Below are 15,697 nucleotides of genomic sequence, written 5' to 3'. Positions count from 1 at the left end.
CCTTCCTTTAGAAATGTTTCTTAAATATTTTTATGTATAATACATATAGCAGAACAATTTTATAAAATCACTGATAGTTAATGTATATATTTCTATATGTAACACACCTTTTCCTTAAAAAATAAAAAGTATCATAAAGCTTAATAAACTGTTTTGCCTCACTCAACAATCTATTCTGAATTTTGTGAAAACTGTAACTCTATAATACAATTTTTAACATATATGGTGGTCCTTTTGATTTACTTAGCCTTTGTTGAACATTTAGGGTGTTTCTAACTTTTTGGTGCTAAAAAAATGCTTTAATGACCACCCTCATCATTAAATTTTTGCATGCACATACAATTTTTTCTTATAAAAATTCATTAAAGTTGAAATGATTGTCCAAAGAAAAATCACATTTTAAAACTTCCCATATGAATTACCCAATAGCCTTTCATGAAGGTTGCCTCAATTCACACTCCCACAAAATGGAATAGTCAAATAATTGTTTGTTAGTTTTGTCTGTAACCACCACCATACTGTTTATTGTAGTTTCATAATATTTGGTAGGACAAGGACACCCTGACTCTCTTCTTCAAAATTTTATTTTCCTAAGTTTTATTCTTTCCATTTACAACCACCTTGTCAAGAAATACTCTCATATTCCACTAGGATTTTATTGGAGGGCATTGTAGTTTTCACTTTCAAAACATTGTTTTACATAGATAATACAATTTTGTACCCTAAAAAAAAATAGATTCTGCCAAGGAAACGAATACTGTTTAGTAAGCAAGACGATTTCTAGAAGAAAGCTATAAACAGAAGTGGCTACAATGAAAAATAAATCTCCTGATGTAGTTTTAGTATAACAGGCAAAGATGTATAGTATGTATACTTGAAAAATATGAAATTATAGAAAACATTTAGATGATATTTCAAGAATAATGTTTTGGAATAAGGGAGCATATCTTAACACTTCAAGTTTTCTTAGACAATAGATAGGAAAGATTCTAGGAACAAGAGAAATTGTTCTTTATGATAGGAAACTCATTAAAGTGTCAAAGACTGCTGAAAGTATAAGAACAATAAAGGCAATAATTAATAGAGTATTTGGCTGAATTTGAAAGACTTATGTAAGAAGTGGTTCAGGTCCTCTATTCTACGCTGAGCTAGGGATATCCAGAATATACAGATTCAAAGAAAACCAGGAATTACCTGTTAGACTGGTATTGGGTCAAGGGAAAACTCTTGAGAGTAAGGTGGCCAAAGGGAATGTATTTCTAAAATTCTGAAACCGTAGATCTACAAAGAGCTACATCTCCTTTGAGAATGTGATAAAAGCTATCATCACCATCTTTAAAGATGCACACATGTACAAACACACTATTCTGCCTGTACTGTAAAGGGGTTCGACGTCTTCAGGTTAAGAATACTTGCCTTGTCTAAAGAAAACATGAGATAAAGGAAACATTTGATAAAAGAAATATTTCGGAATGATGGTGAAGATCTTATTGAGTGGCTGGAATTCGTGTTTTTAATTGACATTAGGGGAAATTTGGTAAATACGGAGACTCTGGACTACTGTTTGACTTTTGCCTCTGCCGACCATTCCACTGAAAATGTTTTCACTCTAGTATCACTGACACCTTTGCTAGCGACATGGTATATCTGACTTGATTTTATGTTACTTTGATCTCTGTATATTTGATACTGTTCAGCACTGACACCACATTGTTGGTTTTCTCCCAATTCTAAGGGCAATTCAATTCTCAGTTTTGGGGGGTTTTATTATCAAGGTTTCTACCCATAATCTTAAATCTTTGAAAAACCTGAAATCCTTTAAAGATCAAAGTTTCCCTAAGGTCCAGCCTTTTCTCTTTACATAGTCAAGTCAAGAGGACCAGTGATGGAAAAATCGCATTTTAAGTTATGTGAAGGCTGATCAATGACACAACGTGGTGCTTGCCTAACCAGAGGTGCAGCAGTTGTGTGCAAGACGCAGCTGTGCAGGTGCTGAGGCAGGTCCTTGGAGCTGTTCCCGAGATCAAAAGCCCATTACCAATTCTCCAAATATGCAGGGGCTACAGAATTCAAGAAGCAGCCTGGGTGAGAGAGAGCCTCCTCATATCTTTTAGGAGCTGAATGTTGACACAACCACAGTTGTTCATCCCAGCATTAAATACTACCTGGCCCTCTGCAGAAACATCTCCCTTTCAAGGTTGTCCAGAAGGGCTGTCTGGGAAAAGGAAGAAATGAGACTGGTGCTCTGTGACTTTTACTGGGAGAGTCCAAGAATAAGTGATGAGTCATCTGTTGAATCTTTTTTTTTTTTTTTTTTTTCTTCAATGTTTTTTATTTTATTTTTGGGACAGAGAGACACAGAGCATGAACGGGGGAGGGGCAGAGAGAGAGGGAGACACAGAATCGGAAACAGGCTCCAGGCTCCGAGCCATCAGCCCAGAGCCTGACGCGGGGCTCGAACTCACGGACCGCGAGATCGTGACCTGGCTGAAGTCGGACGCTTAACCGACTGCGCCACCCAGGCGCCCCTCATCTGTTGAATCTAAAGTTTGTCTCTATCTTCACAAACCTCTATGTATCATCAGTGTTTTATCTTCAAACACTGACAAGAGAAAAATATACATCGGGAGAAATCAGAGAAAACTAGAAAAAAGCAATTAATAGAAATAAAAGCTAAAAGTTAATTAATTATAAAATAAAATAAGAACAGCAGTAAATAAGATAAACATTTTTACAAATACTTGTTCTTTGAAAATACCTATAGATAAATATTTTGTAAGAGCTGATTAAGGGGAAAAAAAGGAGAAAGAAAAAACTGACAGATTAGTAATTAAGAAGACAAACTCATATATAATATTTAGTGATGGAATCAGAAAGCAATCAATATCACATGCAGGTATATCTGTTTAGTATATGATGATCAAAATTTACCAATGTAGAAGGAGAAAACCAGAAAAGACCAATTTCGTAGGAGAGATTGGAAAAGTGGTGTAAGATATACCATCACAAAAACCAGGGAATGTTGACTCAACCATCACAGATATTCTCTAAGATGCATATCTGAGTTCAAAGGAAAGTAAGGAAAACAGCCAGGTAATAAACCAAATGGAGCTGAGAACCAGAGAAGTAAGCTGGAGCTGAGGCTGAGCAAGTGTTGTCCACCTTGCCAACCTCAGTAAGAAAGGGGTTCCAAACACAATGACCTGGGCAGGACTGTGGATAAACCAGTGGGATTCCATAAGGTGGAGATCTGGATTGAAACCTCCACCTGAAACTGAGCACTCTAAATGAAAAGGTGAATTAGCAGGAAAAAAAAAAAGCATCTTTCAAGAAAGGGAGGAGCACAAGAAAACACTTGTATTTCAGCATGGTCCCTTGGGTAGGTTTTGTGTACTCTTTCTGTACCCCTCAAACCTTCCCCCAGAGGTTACTATTATCTTGGACTCTATGTTTATTTTTACATAAAGTTCTGCTTGGTTTTGATTAAAAAAAAAAAAAAAAAAAGGTATACTGCAATAATCTTCTGTGTTTGAATTTTTCACCCAATGGTGTGTTTATAAGGAAAAAAATCCTATGTTTACTGATAATCACAAGGAATAACAGACACAAGTAATTTTCAATTAATAACAGAGAGAGAGAGAAACAAAATATCCTAAACCATATACGTAATGTACCTTAAAGTCAATGCTAGGTAAAAACACTGGAATAATAAACTTCAACTTCCCTCCCCTGAATTTCCTAAACTCCCAAACCATCCCTTAAGTATTAACCTCTTTAGACAGTTAATGGAGCTCTTAATGTTAACAGCCCTGAAATGAACCTCAGGCATCACCCATTTCCCCAGTTCAGCTCTGCCCAGAAGGGCGGGCCCCTCAGTTTGAAAGCCTGGAGTAGCCAAGAGGGGTGGCTGGGGCAGAGAGGTGGGTCCCCTCCGCAGGGTAAGGGGTGAAGTGTATAAAATACGGCTCTTCATAGCAGGGGGAACCAAAATGGGGCCCTGATGCCAGAGGAAAGCATACTGGCCCCCCTGGGAAAGGAGGCCACCCCCCTGCCCCCACATCCTCCTGTGGGGAGAAATCAATGGTTGGCTGACCACCCATCTTGTTCCGATTATAGAACCAAACTCGGACCAGTTCCTTCTGTAGCCGGAGCTGCCCGGCGATGCGGCTGATTTGCTGGGGTGTGGGCTTCGGGCACTGCAAGAAGAGTTTCTCCAGATAGTTTACGATGCGTCGCTCCCTGCTTTCCTGTCTTCGCTTCCGAGCCTGCTGCAGGATCATCTCTATTTTGCATACACCCATAAAATTCTTGGTGTCCACTTCCTCCAGCCACATTTTCATCAGCAGTCCCAACTTCCACATGTTGGCGATGCTGAGCTGCTGGGCCTCAAAGCGGCAGACGGTTGTCTGGCTAAGAACCTTTCCAAAGAGAGCCCCCACGGCGAACGCCACGTCGGCCTGTGAGTACCCCAGGGCCATTCTCTTTCGCCTCAGCTCCTTGGCCAGCTGCTCCATCTCTTTCTCTATGGCTGAGACGTCCTCTGGCAGTGCCAACCTTGGGATGCACTGCAGGACGATGTAGGGCCTGGGGAAGGTGCCCTCTGAGGGGCTTGGGAACCAGGCTCCCACCTTGCCAGCTCCGACCCCGGGCGTGCAGGGTGCCATCCCGCCCCGGAATTTGTATGGCAGGGGACCCAGGGGCATCTCCCACACCTCAGGGCCTGGGCTGACCCCCTGCTGGATTCCCGGCTGGACCATCAGCATGCTCGGAGCCGCCTGGGCGGTCAACCAGACCGGAGTGTCAACCCGCACCGGCACCGGTCCTCTGGGCCCGCCCCTACCACTGCCTGGCAGTGGGGAGACGTATGAGGGCCTGGGTCCCGCCATGGGGTAAGACGGCACCGGAGCAGGGAGTCTGGTAGGAACTGATGGTCCTCGAGGCTTCGGAACAGCCGCCAGCCTTGCCCTCGAGCACCGCCCCCTAGTGGGCAGAGATGGAGGTGCAGGTGAGAGAAACTGAGGCCAGGGGTGTATTTGCGCAGGGGTGAGGAAATCTAGTAGACCTACCGGTAATCCCTTGGGTCTGCAGGATTAAACGAGTCTGGTCTATGCTTCTGGTCTATGCTTCTAACTCCCTCCGTGGTATAGGTCTCTCTCTCTCTGGCTTTGTACTTTTAAGAGGTCTGGGATCTCAGTCACTGCCTCCATCCTCTCCCTGAAGGGAACCTAGGCATTTTCTAACAGCTCTTCAGAACTCCAGTATCGAATCCTTTTCCTCCACATTATCTGTGGAGGAACGACCCCTTTTGGCTTCACAAATATTTGTTGAACATCTATATACCAGGTATTTCTGGGACCATTCCTAAATTCATTAACCATCCCCTCACTGCTATCATTGTGGTCACAAGCACTGCCAATAGCCTCCCCTGCACATCTTTAGTTCCTGTGCTCTAAGAAACCTAAGCATTCCTCCCTAAATTTCTTCTAGTGTCTATCAGTTAACTGTCAGCTTCCACTCCCAGCCCTCACGCTTTGTCATTGTACTCTCTCACCGGGGCTGAGTTTCTTGACTAATTTTTCATGTTTCCCCCCACCAGCCCCCCAGAGCCTTTGCTCTGCAGCCTACCTCAGCTTCCTGGTCCAGTTTCCACATACAACAGAGACTTATATGTTTCATCTTTCTCCCCCTCTGGAGACAGGTCTCAGAACAGGCCCGACCTGCTGTTCCCACTGAAGATGCTCCCTTTAATACCTGCTTCACCAACATCAGGCTCCCCTATCCCTGGCCCCTTTCCCATCAGAGACCCAAGGATCTGAGAATATTTGTCCCTCCATCATGTCCCCATCTCAAACATCCAGTACTAGGCTTTATGTGAAGAAAGTTAAGGAAGGAGTGGGAGAAGATCTGACCTCAGGTTCAAAGCTTCCAAGGAAGAGCTCTGGGAAGGGAGAAGACAGTCACCTTGGCTGGACAATCCCAGCCTCTTACCCTTTCACTTTCTAACTGAACCATGATGTGGCTTTGCCCTATCGACATCTACTGAAATTGGCCTTCTTGAAGTTATTGCCAACCTTCCAAATGTCAAATCTGATGGCCTTTTAAAAATTCTCATCCTATTAAAATTTTCTGCAGTATCTGACAAGGCTGACTACTCTTCTTGCTCCTTCTTTTTAAATTTCCATGACATGCTGGTAAGAGCCAAATTTGTATTTTAGCCCTGACTCCTAATATCCAATTCTGTATTTCCCACTGCCCCAAATCAAATTCATTATTTGCATTCCTAAAACTGCCTCTCCTCCAGGGGTCCCTGAGTTGGTTAATGGCTTTATCACCCACTCAGTCACCCAAGCTTAGACCCAGAAACTGTTCTTGACCTTTCCCATTTCTTCCTCCCTCCCTCTCTTCCTTCTTTCCCAGCCTCATCTACCACACTCTCCCTGCTTGCATTTCATCTTGCTCAGTGAGAATATCTCACTTTGCACTAAAGATGTTACACTTTTCACGACTATTATACCTTTATTCATGCTGGCCCTTCTGTCTGAAATGGCTTCCCTTTGCTTTTTGGTCTCATTCATTCAGGATTCTGCTCAAATGTCATCTCATTAGAGGCCTTCTCTGACTAGCCTATCTAAAATAGTAACCGTTATCACTCTCTGTTCCCCTTATTAAAGCTTTGTTTTGTGGTATTAATAGGCATCACTACCTAATATATAATTATTTGTCATATGCTTATTGTAGGTTTCTCTGCTGCAAAGAGAACAGGGACTTTGTCCAGTTCACTGCAGTGTCTATGGTGCCTACAACTGTGCCTGGTTCATAGAAGGTGCTCAGTAAACATTCCCTGAATAAATGAAGCATGCTCTATTTCCAGCCACCTTTAAGATGTAGTTTAGAAGTGGGGTGCCTGGGTGGCTCAGTTGGTTGAGCGTCCAACTTCGGCTCAAGTCATGATCTCGTGCTTGTGGGTTTGAGCCCTGCATCAGGCTCCATGCTGACAGCTCAGAGCCTGGAGCCTGCTTTGGATTCTGTGTCTCCTTCTCTCTCTGCCCCTCCCCTGCCCATGCTGTGTCTCTCTTTGTCTCTCAAAAAATAAAACATTAAAAAAAATTTAAGATGCAGTTTAGAAGTGACCTGATGGTGAAACCTACTCCCGTGTAGAGTTAGTTCCTGCTTTTGTAGTGCTCCCCTTATTTGATATATGTATGTTTTTATTATAACATTTATCAGTAATTTTTATTTTATGTCTCTCACCCTCCATCTAGAGTGTGAGGTACTTAAGGGCATGTAGGTGTTATAAAAGCCTGGAACATAATAGAACCCTGACTGATACACTGTTTAATAAGTGTTTGCTGAATGAGTGAATGAATTCTCACCTTTACAATTCTGAGAGTAAAGCACATTTAGTTCCAGAGTAACAACAAGAAACTTGACCCTCTCAGGAGCATCTCTATTCTTTCTCTCTTGTACTAGAACAAGGCCCTTAAACACGAGATTGGGGGTAGTAGTACCGTGAGACTAAATTTAACACAACACTACAGGTAACAAGGTCATAGATGTGACCTTGAAGCAATGGTAAAGGGGAAAAGAGTTGGGAAGTCAACTGCCATCTTTGTATGTGATTGTTGTCTGCATCTCAACTGTAGCCTCGGCTAGAATGTATGCTGGTAAAGAGCAAGGTCCTTGTCTGTCTAGTTCAATGCTAGATCCTCACCACTTGAAAGTGTATCTGGCACAGAGGAGGAAGCTAACCAATACCTCTTTAATGTTAAAGAAATGAATCGGTGTAGCATTAATGATGAGAAGACATCCATATTTGCTTTAAGTTAGGTTTCAAGATGACAGTGTACCAAAAATAGTTTACAAGATACAACATTTCACTTAAGAATAATTTTGCTGTTATCTTTCCAGGTATACACGCATGCTATTCCTTTTTCAAAATTACAAAGCAACCAGTGTCTGCTAAACAGAATGGAAAGTGGATCACAAAGAGGAATAAGAGAGAGCAATTATATAAATTAAAACCCACATATTGAAACCAGCCCATTTGCAGGAGAGAACCACAGAGAAAAGGTTCATTAGTTGTCTAAAAACAATAGCTGGAGAAAAATATTTTTAGTGAATTGGAAAAAAAAGTGAATTCAAGTAAATTTGAGGAAAGATTATATTAAATGAGTGAAAACATAGTAGCTAAAAACATTTCCTAAATGAAAAAGTAAAGCTATATTAACTTGATGGGTTTTAAAATTAACTTGGGTGCTTTCAATTAAGGCTTTCTCTGTACTTGGGCAGATTTCATCAGCCAACATGCCTATCTCCCGTTAATGCATGTGGGCTGCCACAAATAAAAGCCCATATTCTTAAGGGAAGTCTTGACATCTCCAGAAAAGTATATTTAATATGCTAGGAAATGGAGTGATCAGGGGGAAAAAAACAACAAACAGGAGCATATTTGGTTGGAAGAGAAAACAGAGATCAGAAGAAGGCAGGTGATGGGTATGCCCAAGACAACCAGCAATGCTTGGGCTGGGGCGCTTGAAAGGCTAATCCATCACCTTCAACAAATACAGAGACCTCTTAGTGAGTGATTAGATTACAATGTACAAAGCGGGCCAGTCTTATCCATAGGGAATTACAAAGTAAGGATAAGAAACACATGGTCCCAGGCTCCTGTGTATTTATAATCTAAATGGGGAAGAAGAAAAACTGTCAGGAGAACAGGACAGCTACATTTGCTCAAAGAGAAGTTAACCATTTTCTATTATTAGGATCTTGGGAGTTAAGAGAAGTTGGTTTTTAAGCAGAAATGCACAAAGCACCAGGATTTGTATTATTAGGCTCTCCGCAAGTATTCTCTATTCTAAGACAGCCAAACTGGCTGCCAAGATCCACTAATGGTAAGAAGCAGGAAATTGTGGAGGCAAAGTTAATAATAAACATTCTTATAGGGCTTGCTTCAAGTTTCATCCCTTTGGGAAGTTTTGCCCATACACTGGGGACCACAGTGGTCTCCCTTGGCCCCGAACTTACTGCATTTCCACTTAGATAAATCGGCAGCCTTAAAAGTTAGCTGGAGTTTCATGTCTTACCTCCCCACCTAGGAGATATGATATCTCCTATGGACATTATAGACACCATTCTTTTTGTACTTATGGGCCAAAGCATGTGCTAATGCATGAGCTATCCACAGTGTTCTCAGTATGGTATGTGCATAAAGACACCTGGATGTGAAGGAGATCCGGCTTTCACTCACACTATCCTGTTGATCAGTTATCTTATTGGCTAGGAAGGTGATCTTCGTTTCCTCATCTCTCCAAATAACACCTCTCCCAAAGCTGCTCATGCTCCAGACAGAGGAGAGGGCTTTGTTCAAGAATATATGAGAAACGTCATTTCTCTAGCAGAGGAACAAAACCAAACCAAAACAAACATTTTGAATGTAATTAAATCAACAGAGTAGACTGGGAGAACTAAGAATGATGAACAAGTCAGGCAGAGAGGGTAAGGCAGATTGGATGGTGCTATTTTCAGAGTTTCCTCCACTCGGCAGGTTTCCTAATAACCTAGCACTGACCATGCATCAGGGTGTAAAGGTACTGTTCACCTGAAGGGCAGGTGTAGGTCCCCAAGAACCACATTAGTCAAGGAGCAGGACAAAAGGCAAAGGTAGGAGACAAGATCCAGGCACTTGGAGGTTTGTTTCTCTCTGGGTCTAGGAAGTAAAGTCAGGCATCCAGGAAAACTGTGGCAACTGAGGATAGTAAGGAAAGATGCCTCGCAACTTCCAGTGAGAGTCAACACCACACATTACAACAATTTAGTTCATTGAAAACTACCTCAAAATACGTGGAAATGATTAAACCGTTAAACCTTTGTGTGGATTTTTAAGTAAAAAAGTGCATTAAGACAAAGTGAGGCATCAAAGACAAATTAAGCAATTAAGACATAAGTGTACCTGCAGGTAAAGTGCACAGAATAATACTGAAGTTGTGAGGCACCTGAGTGGCTTAGTCAGTTTTGCGTCTGGCTCAGGCCATGATTTCACCGTTTGTGGGAGCCCCGCATTAGGCTCTGTGCTGACAGCTCAGAGCCTGGAGTTTGCTTTGGATTCTCTCTCTCTCTCTCTCTCTCTCTCTCTCTCTGCCCCTCCCCTGCTTGTACTCTCTCTCTGTCTCTCAAAAATAAATAAACGTTAAAAAATAAAAATGTTAAAAAAGAAATAAATGCGTAAAATAGATTAATAGCACTGTTCGGCACAGGAGAGAGTAGAAGACAAGAACAGGGCGAAAGGACAGCTACTGATGAATAACAGTATTGCCAAACGCTTTACTCATAAAATATGTAGAGAAAAACTAGAATGTAGTAGGACTACCGACATAGAATCTCTTCATTATCTTACTTTCAGATTCAGATTATGAAGGGCTTTTTTTTTCGTTGTTACTTCTTTTTGTTATTAAAAAAAAAATGACTCTGCTGTGATATAATTGCTGCTTAGAAGTAAAAGTTCATGACACAGATGTAAAACAACCACATAGCCAGAGGCTACAAAGTGGTTTTGCATATATGGGGAAAAATCCTTCCATTATATTTTGTAGAGCTGCAGTGTTCATGAACTATGAACTTCCTGTGCTATAAAATAATATTAAATATAAAAACTCTACAGCCTTCACCAGAAGCCTCAAAGAATTTTAAATGTCTATCTATATAAGGCAGGAAGAGCAACTGAGCTGAGCAGGGCTGAGTTGAAAGGCACTCTGGTGATGAGTCAGGTATATTCACAGATAGTCACAGATAGATAAAGTGTAAAGGTTCTTGTTATGTCAAGTGGGATTTAAACAAACTTTTTAGCTGAGTTTGCCCTTGTTACACAAGAAAAGCTTTAAGGATGTTCTTGCATTGATTAGTCTAGTCACTGTTCTTCTGCATTCAAATTTGTACTCTCCTTACACTGTAGAGCAAGAGATACACAACTTGTTTAATGAAAAATATTCCATTATATTGAGTAGTAAAATACACGTAACAGAAATGACAACTTATGACCAATGAAACCAGTAATTCAGGAGGTGACATGGCCTCAGAGAAGTAAATGAGAAGTAGAGGAGAATTTCTGCTTATAGGAGATAATTCTTTTAGGCACTGTATTTTTTTTTTTTTTTTTTTTTTTGTTAAAGAAATTCCAAATTAATTGATCTTGGTGCCATTACCATCACAATATTTGGAGTCTCTGAATTTCCCTGGAATCTCCTTAGGAAACTATGAACTAAAGCAGACCTAACAGAGACACTTATATCTTTTCTGGAAAAATGAACACTTATATTCAGTAACATGAAATGCAATAACGACCACGGAAAAGAGGTAGTACCAGACTTAAAATTTTAAGTTCCAACACAGTAACTCTATCTAAATATATAAATTAAAAACTCCTTTTAGCATTTTAAACCCGACAAAGTCCCTGGTTTCAGACAGTGAGGTAGTAAGTCAAGTTATTACCTGAATCCTCCTCAAAGTCACCTCACTATGATTCCAAAGGTCTTAAAGAGAACCAACTAGGCTATCAACGTGTCTTCTGAGCAGAACACTCATGCCCAAACCCACATTTATTTCTCTAGAGTTCACTGCAGCTCTCAGTAGCCTGTTCTCCATTCTAGGTATGTGCACATAACATCAGGCAGATGAAGGTTTCACCTTCTGAAAGCCTCAGAACTCTAGGAAGCAATTATGTCAAAGCAGCTATGTGTGAATGGAGAACTGAAAGCAAGATTTCAATTATCATTATGTATTTAATGAAAATTTAACGGTTTTTTGGAATGTCCAACTCTACATTCACATGGCTCCAGAAGTATAAAAAGGTATATAGTGAAAATGCACAGCATTTATTTTTAATTTTTATTTTGTTGCCAATCATGGCATCATTTCCAAGTGTTAACTTGGTTAACTTCCAGCTAGAATTTTACATTTTGCTTACACAGAATTTCTTGTAATAATTTAAATTCAAGAAAGACATTTGTCTTCTATGATTGACAGGAATGTAGATGAAACATAAGGAAGAAACCAATGAATTTAAAGAAGTTTCTCACAGGGATATGTTCTAGGGCAGGTGTCATTCTGAAAGAAAAACAATTTATTAAAGAACCAAGTGTCTTTCAGGGAGTGTGGAAGAACAGGACATTAGCAAGAAGAATGAAAGGGAAAAGCGTCAGTGTGGAATTTTAGTAGATTAAGGACAATGAAGAAATGAGGTTGAATACTAAAGAACAGGCAAACTGAGGATAAATACTGTATTTCAATAGAAGATGCATGGGGAGGCTCTAAGAGTTAACGCTGTGAAAAGACATGACTGGAATCAGGACTTAGTCTAGAAAATACAAAGATATAAGCAGGAGAGAAATGACAAATTTTTTAATTCTCAATATTGAGAAAAACTGAACAATTTCTCTAAAACTGTAGAACTTGACTTGCTAGATAAACCAATTTCTAATAATAATAACTATAGGAAGTCCTTGCTCTGCACAGTATAAAATGACTATAAAAAATGACCATGTAAGTTGAAACCATGCACAGTTATCATGACAATCAATGGGAAAAACTATGGCTGTTCCATGACCTTAAATTTTTTTTTTTTTTTTTTTTTTTGTCAAAACATAAAAATCCACCTGTGGCCAGCAAAAAGCGAGTAGGGGAATTAAAAAAAAATGGTAAAAACAACTGTATTTAGTACACTGTAATTTAAAACATTAGAAACAGAGGCACCTGGGTGGCTCGGTCAGTTAAGTGTCTGACCTCAGCTTAGGTCATGATCTTGCGGTACGTGAGTTAGGGCCTCCGCATCAGGCTCTGTGCTGACAGTGCAGAGGATGGAGCCTGCTTTGGATTCTGTGTCCCCTCCTCTACTTGTGCTCTGTCTCGCTCTCTCAAAAATAAATAAATGTTAAAAAGAATTTAAAACATTAGAAACACTGAGAATGAAAATGTTCTATTTCTTGGTAAAAAACTTACCAAAGTTGTTTGAACAGTGCTTGCCTTCTCCTCATAGAACTTATGATAGAGTTCAAGCAAATCTTTTCTACGCCTTGGCTAATTTTCATACTCTTAAGTTTGGATCAGCTTCCAGCATTTTATCCTTCGCACTTCCAATGTCATGAAATACCTCTGAGCATTCATTTCACGTGGAGTGTTTTTTGCTAGCGTCACTCTCTCCGGGACATCTTCATCTTTTTCGTCACAAACACTTTACAGTTTTACTTCCTGCATTCCATTTCTTTGCTGCACTTTCATCTTTGTTGGCCAGGTCTCTTTTGGCCATCTATTTTTATAAAGTGGAAGATAGTGCTATCTGTGCATAAACTGAATAACAGATATGCAGTGGCCAGTGAAAAATTAGAAAGAAGTGATGTGACTGGCTGCTGATCACGATGTGCTTCTGTTATTTACATAGAGATTTGTACTGAATGCAATTATTCACAGTTAATACATTGGGGTAACTGAAATGTGAACCTTGTTTTTTTTTGTGTGTGTGTGTGGGGGGGGGGAATTTGGCGTTATTTAACTAAAGTATGGTAACTGAAATTTGGGTATTTGGGACCATGCAAAGTGAAGAATGACTACATTTACTGAGCCTCAACTATATGCCAGGAATTTTAACAGTCCTATATGGATGGTTTCACTTAATTCTGACCATAACCCGATGAGATGGTACTAGTGTTATCCCTATTTTATAGGCAGTGTGATTATAAATCTTCATCTGATCATATTATACAATTAATTCTCCTACATATTTGGGAGAATACAAACTACCCACAGTCATGACAAATCCAAAGCTTTTACTCATAAGTGGTGATTTACTACCATTAAAGAGTTTGAAATGACAAGTAATATATTCATTTGAAACAGGTATCTGAAGTAAAAAGTCAGGGTCTCACAATAGCATTGAAGGAAGGTGGACAGTTTCAGAAGATGCGCTAACTCTTACGTGGCAGTGGGGTACCAGTCAATAAAGGAGGATGTCAGGGAACTAAGAATTACTCTTGGGTCCTGAAGGAGTTTACCATATGTCCTTAACTTTCCTCCCCACTCCATATATTTCAATAACACTCTCTATTCAGGAACAAAAAGAATCTTTGCAATAAACAGAAGACTTTTTGCTAGGAGACCACAAACTCCTTGAGGGGCAAGAGGTACATCTAGCAATCTTTACACTGTTAGAGACTAGACTAGTGCCTAGTACATATTAAGTGCTCAATAAATCTTTATGGAATTAAGGAACACATATTTACAGTTAGTTTCTTGCCTCAAAACAACCAAGAATAACTCAAGTTTGTGGAAAGATAGGAAGTTAGGCTCTAATCTTAGGGGAAACTAATTAATTAGAAATTATTAACTGGTAAAAATAACTAAATTTGGGTTTTCTGAAATTTGGGCTTTGCCACATACGTTGATTTTATATGCTTGATGTTATTTCTGAAGAAAAGCAAAACGAAGTAACTCTGAGAGACTGTTCTTCCATATTGGTGCTGCAAAAATTGGAACTACAAAGGTTATAGAAGACTGTACTTTCACTATAAAATTCAAACTGCATATCATCTAATTCCACAAGTAGCTTTCCCACCATTTCTCACTAATGTTTCTCAAATATTGGTTATGTTTATTTTTTAAATTTTTTTTTAAAGTTTATTTATTTTTGAGAGACAGAGGGAGACAGAGCACAGAGGAGGGGCAGAGAGAGAGGGAGACACAGAATCCAAAGCAGGCTCCGGGTTCTGAGTTGTCAGCGCACAGCCCAACATGGGGCTCGAACTCATGAACCGTGAGATCATGCCCTGAGCTGAAGTCAGATGCTTACCTGACTGAGCCACCCAGGTGCCCCAAATATTGGTTATATTTAATCACTTGTATTTGTGGCCTTAAGTCAACCATCTCTTTTTCAAAGCTTAATCATTTTCCTTGTGGAAACTAAGCAGGAAAGGTATGGCTACTTTGCCACATAAATTAAAATGGGAAGAAACACTAAAATTTTTTGAAGGCAATTTATTAAAAGGAAATAAAAGTAAAAATCTGAAATAATTTGTATTTGCTTTCTAAACATACCTCAAGTATTTGCTAAAACTAGAAGAATCTCTAAGCCAATACTGAATTTAGTCGATTATTAGCAATTTTTAATTTAAGGTCTCTTACAAGAGTCTCATTGATAGACATCTTTGCTATACAAAGCTTAAAATGATGTTTATGTTTCTTTGCCCAAATTTTCAACAAGTAACTTCTAAGTATTTTAGAAATTAAGAAATTATGTAATACAACTGAATTCTGTCAAGGATTGTGTCATGAGATTATTCAAAATATCTATACACTAGCTGGCATAAAATTTCTTTATTTATTGGCATAACATATTGAATACTTGGGGGTGAGATCCGTATGAGTGAAGGGATATTAATAAACAATATGGACAGAAATTCCATACCAATTCTCAAGGAATATTTAGACATCATGTATCTGTTAAATCAATTCTAGTGCCTAAAAACTGAACTCACTCATCAAATTATCTCTCAAAATTTATCATTAAATAGAACTATTTTCCTCTAAAAAAGGGCTATCTTTTTAAAAATATGATGAAACAAAAACTTAAAAAAATACTATGACTTCTTTTAAAGTACTGATAACTAACTTAGAAACATCTTGGCATTTTATACACTGAAAATATCTGGCC

The 15,697-nt window shown here is 39.4% G+C and overlaps 2 protein-coding genes across 8 annotated transcripts in view; both read right to left on the bottom strand.

Annotated features, from left to right (window-relative positions):
- ARB2A (ARB2 cotranscriptional regulator A) overlaps nucleotides 1-15,697 on the bottom strand; it is a 423,507-nt gene that overhangs the window by 121,150 nt on the left and 286,660 nt on the right. The window lies entirely within an intron of this gene.
- POU5F2 (POU domain class 5, transcription factor 2) lies at nucleotides 3,488-15,042 on the bottom strand. Its single transcript, XM_060637742.3, has one exon. It carries the CDS (start codon nucleotides 4,884-4,886, stop codon nucleotides 3,873-3,875), a length of 1,014 nt encoding a protein of 337 aa, XP_060493725.1. The 5' UTR covers nucleotides 4,887-15,042; the 3' UTR covers nucleotides 3,488-3,872.

This window comes from Panthera onca, chromosome A1 (genome assembly GCF_046562875.1).
Source record: "Panthera onca isolate mPanOnc1 chromosome A1, mPanOnc1 haplotype 2, whole genome shotgun sequence".
In the NCBI taxonomy this organism is placed as follows: Eukaryota; Metazoa; Chordata; class Mammalia; order Carnivora; family Felidae; genus Panthera; species Panthera onca.
The sequence above is the reverse complement of the archived record's forward strand: the minus strand, read 5'-3'. Positions and strand labels throughout refer to the sequence as shown.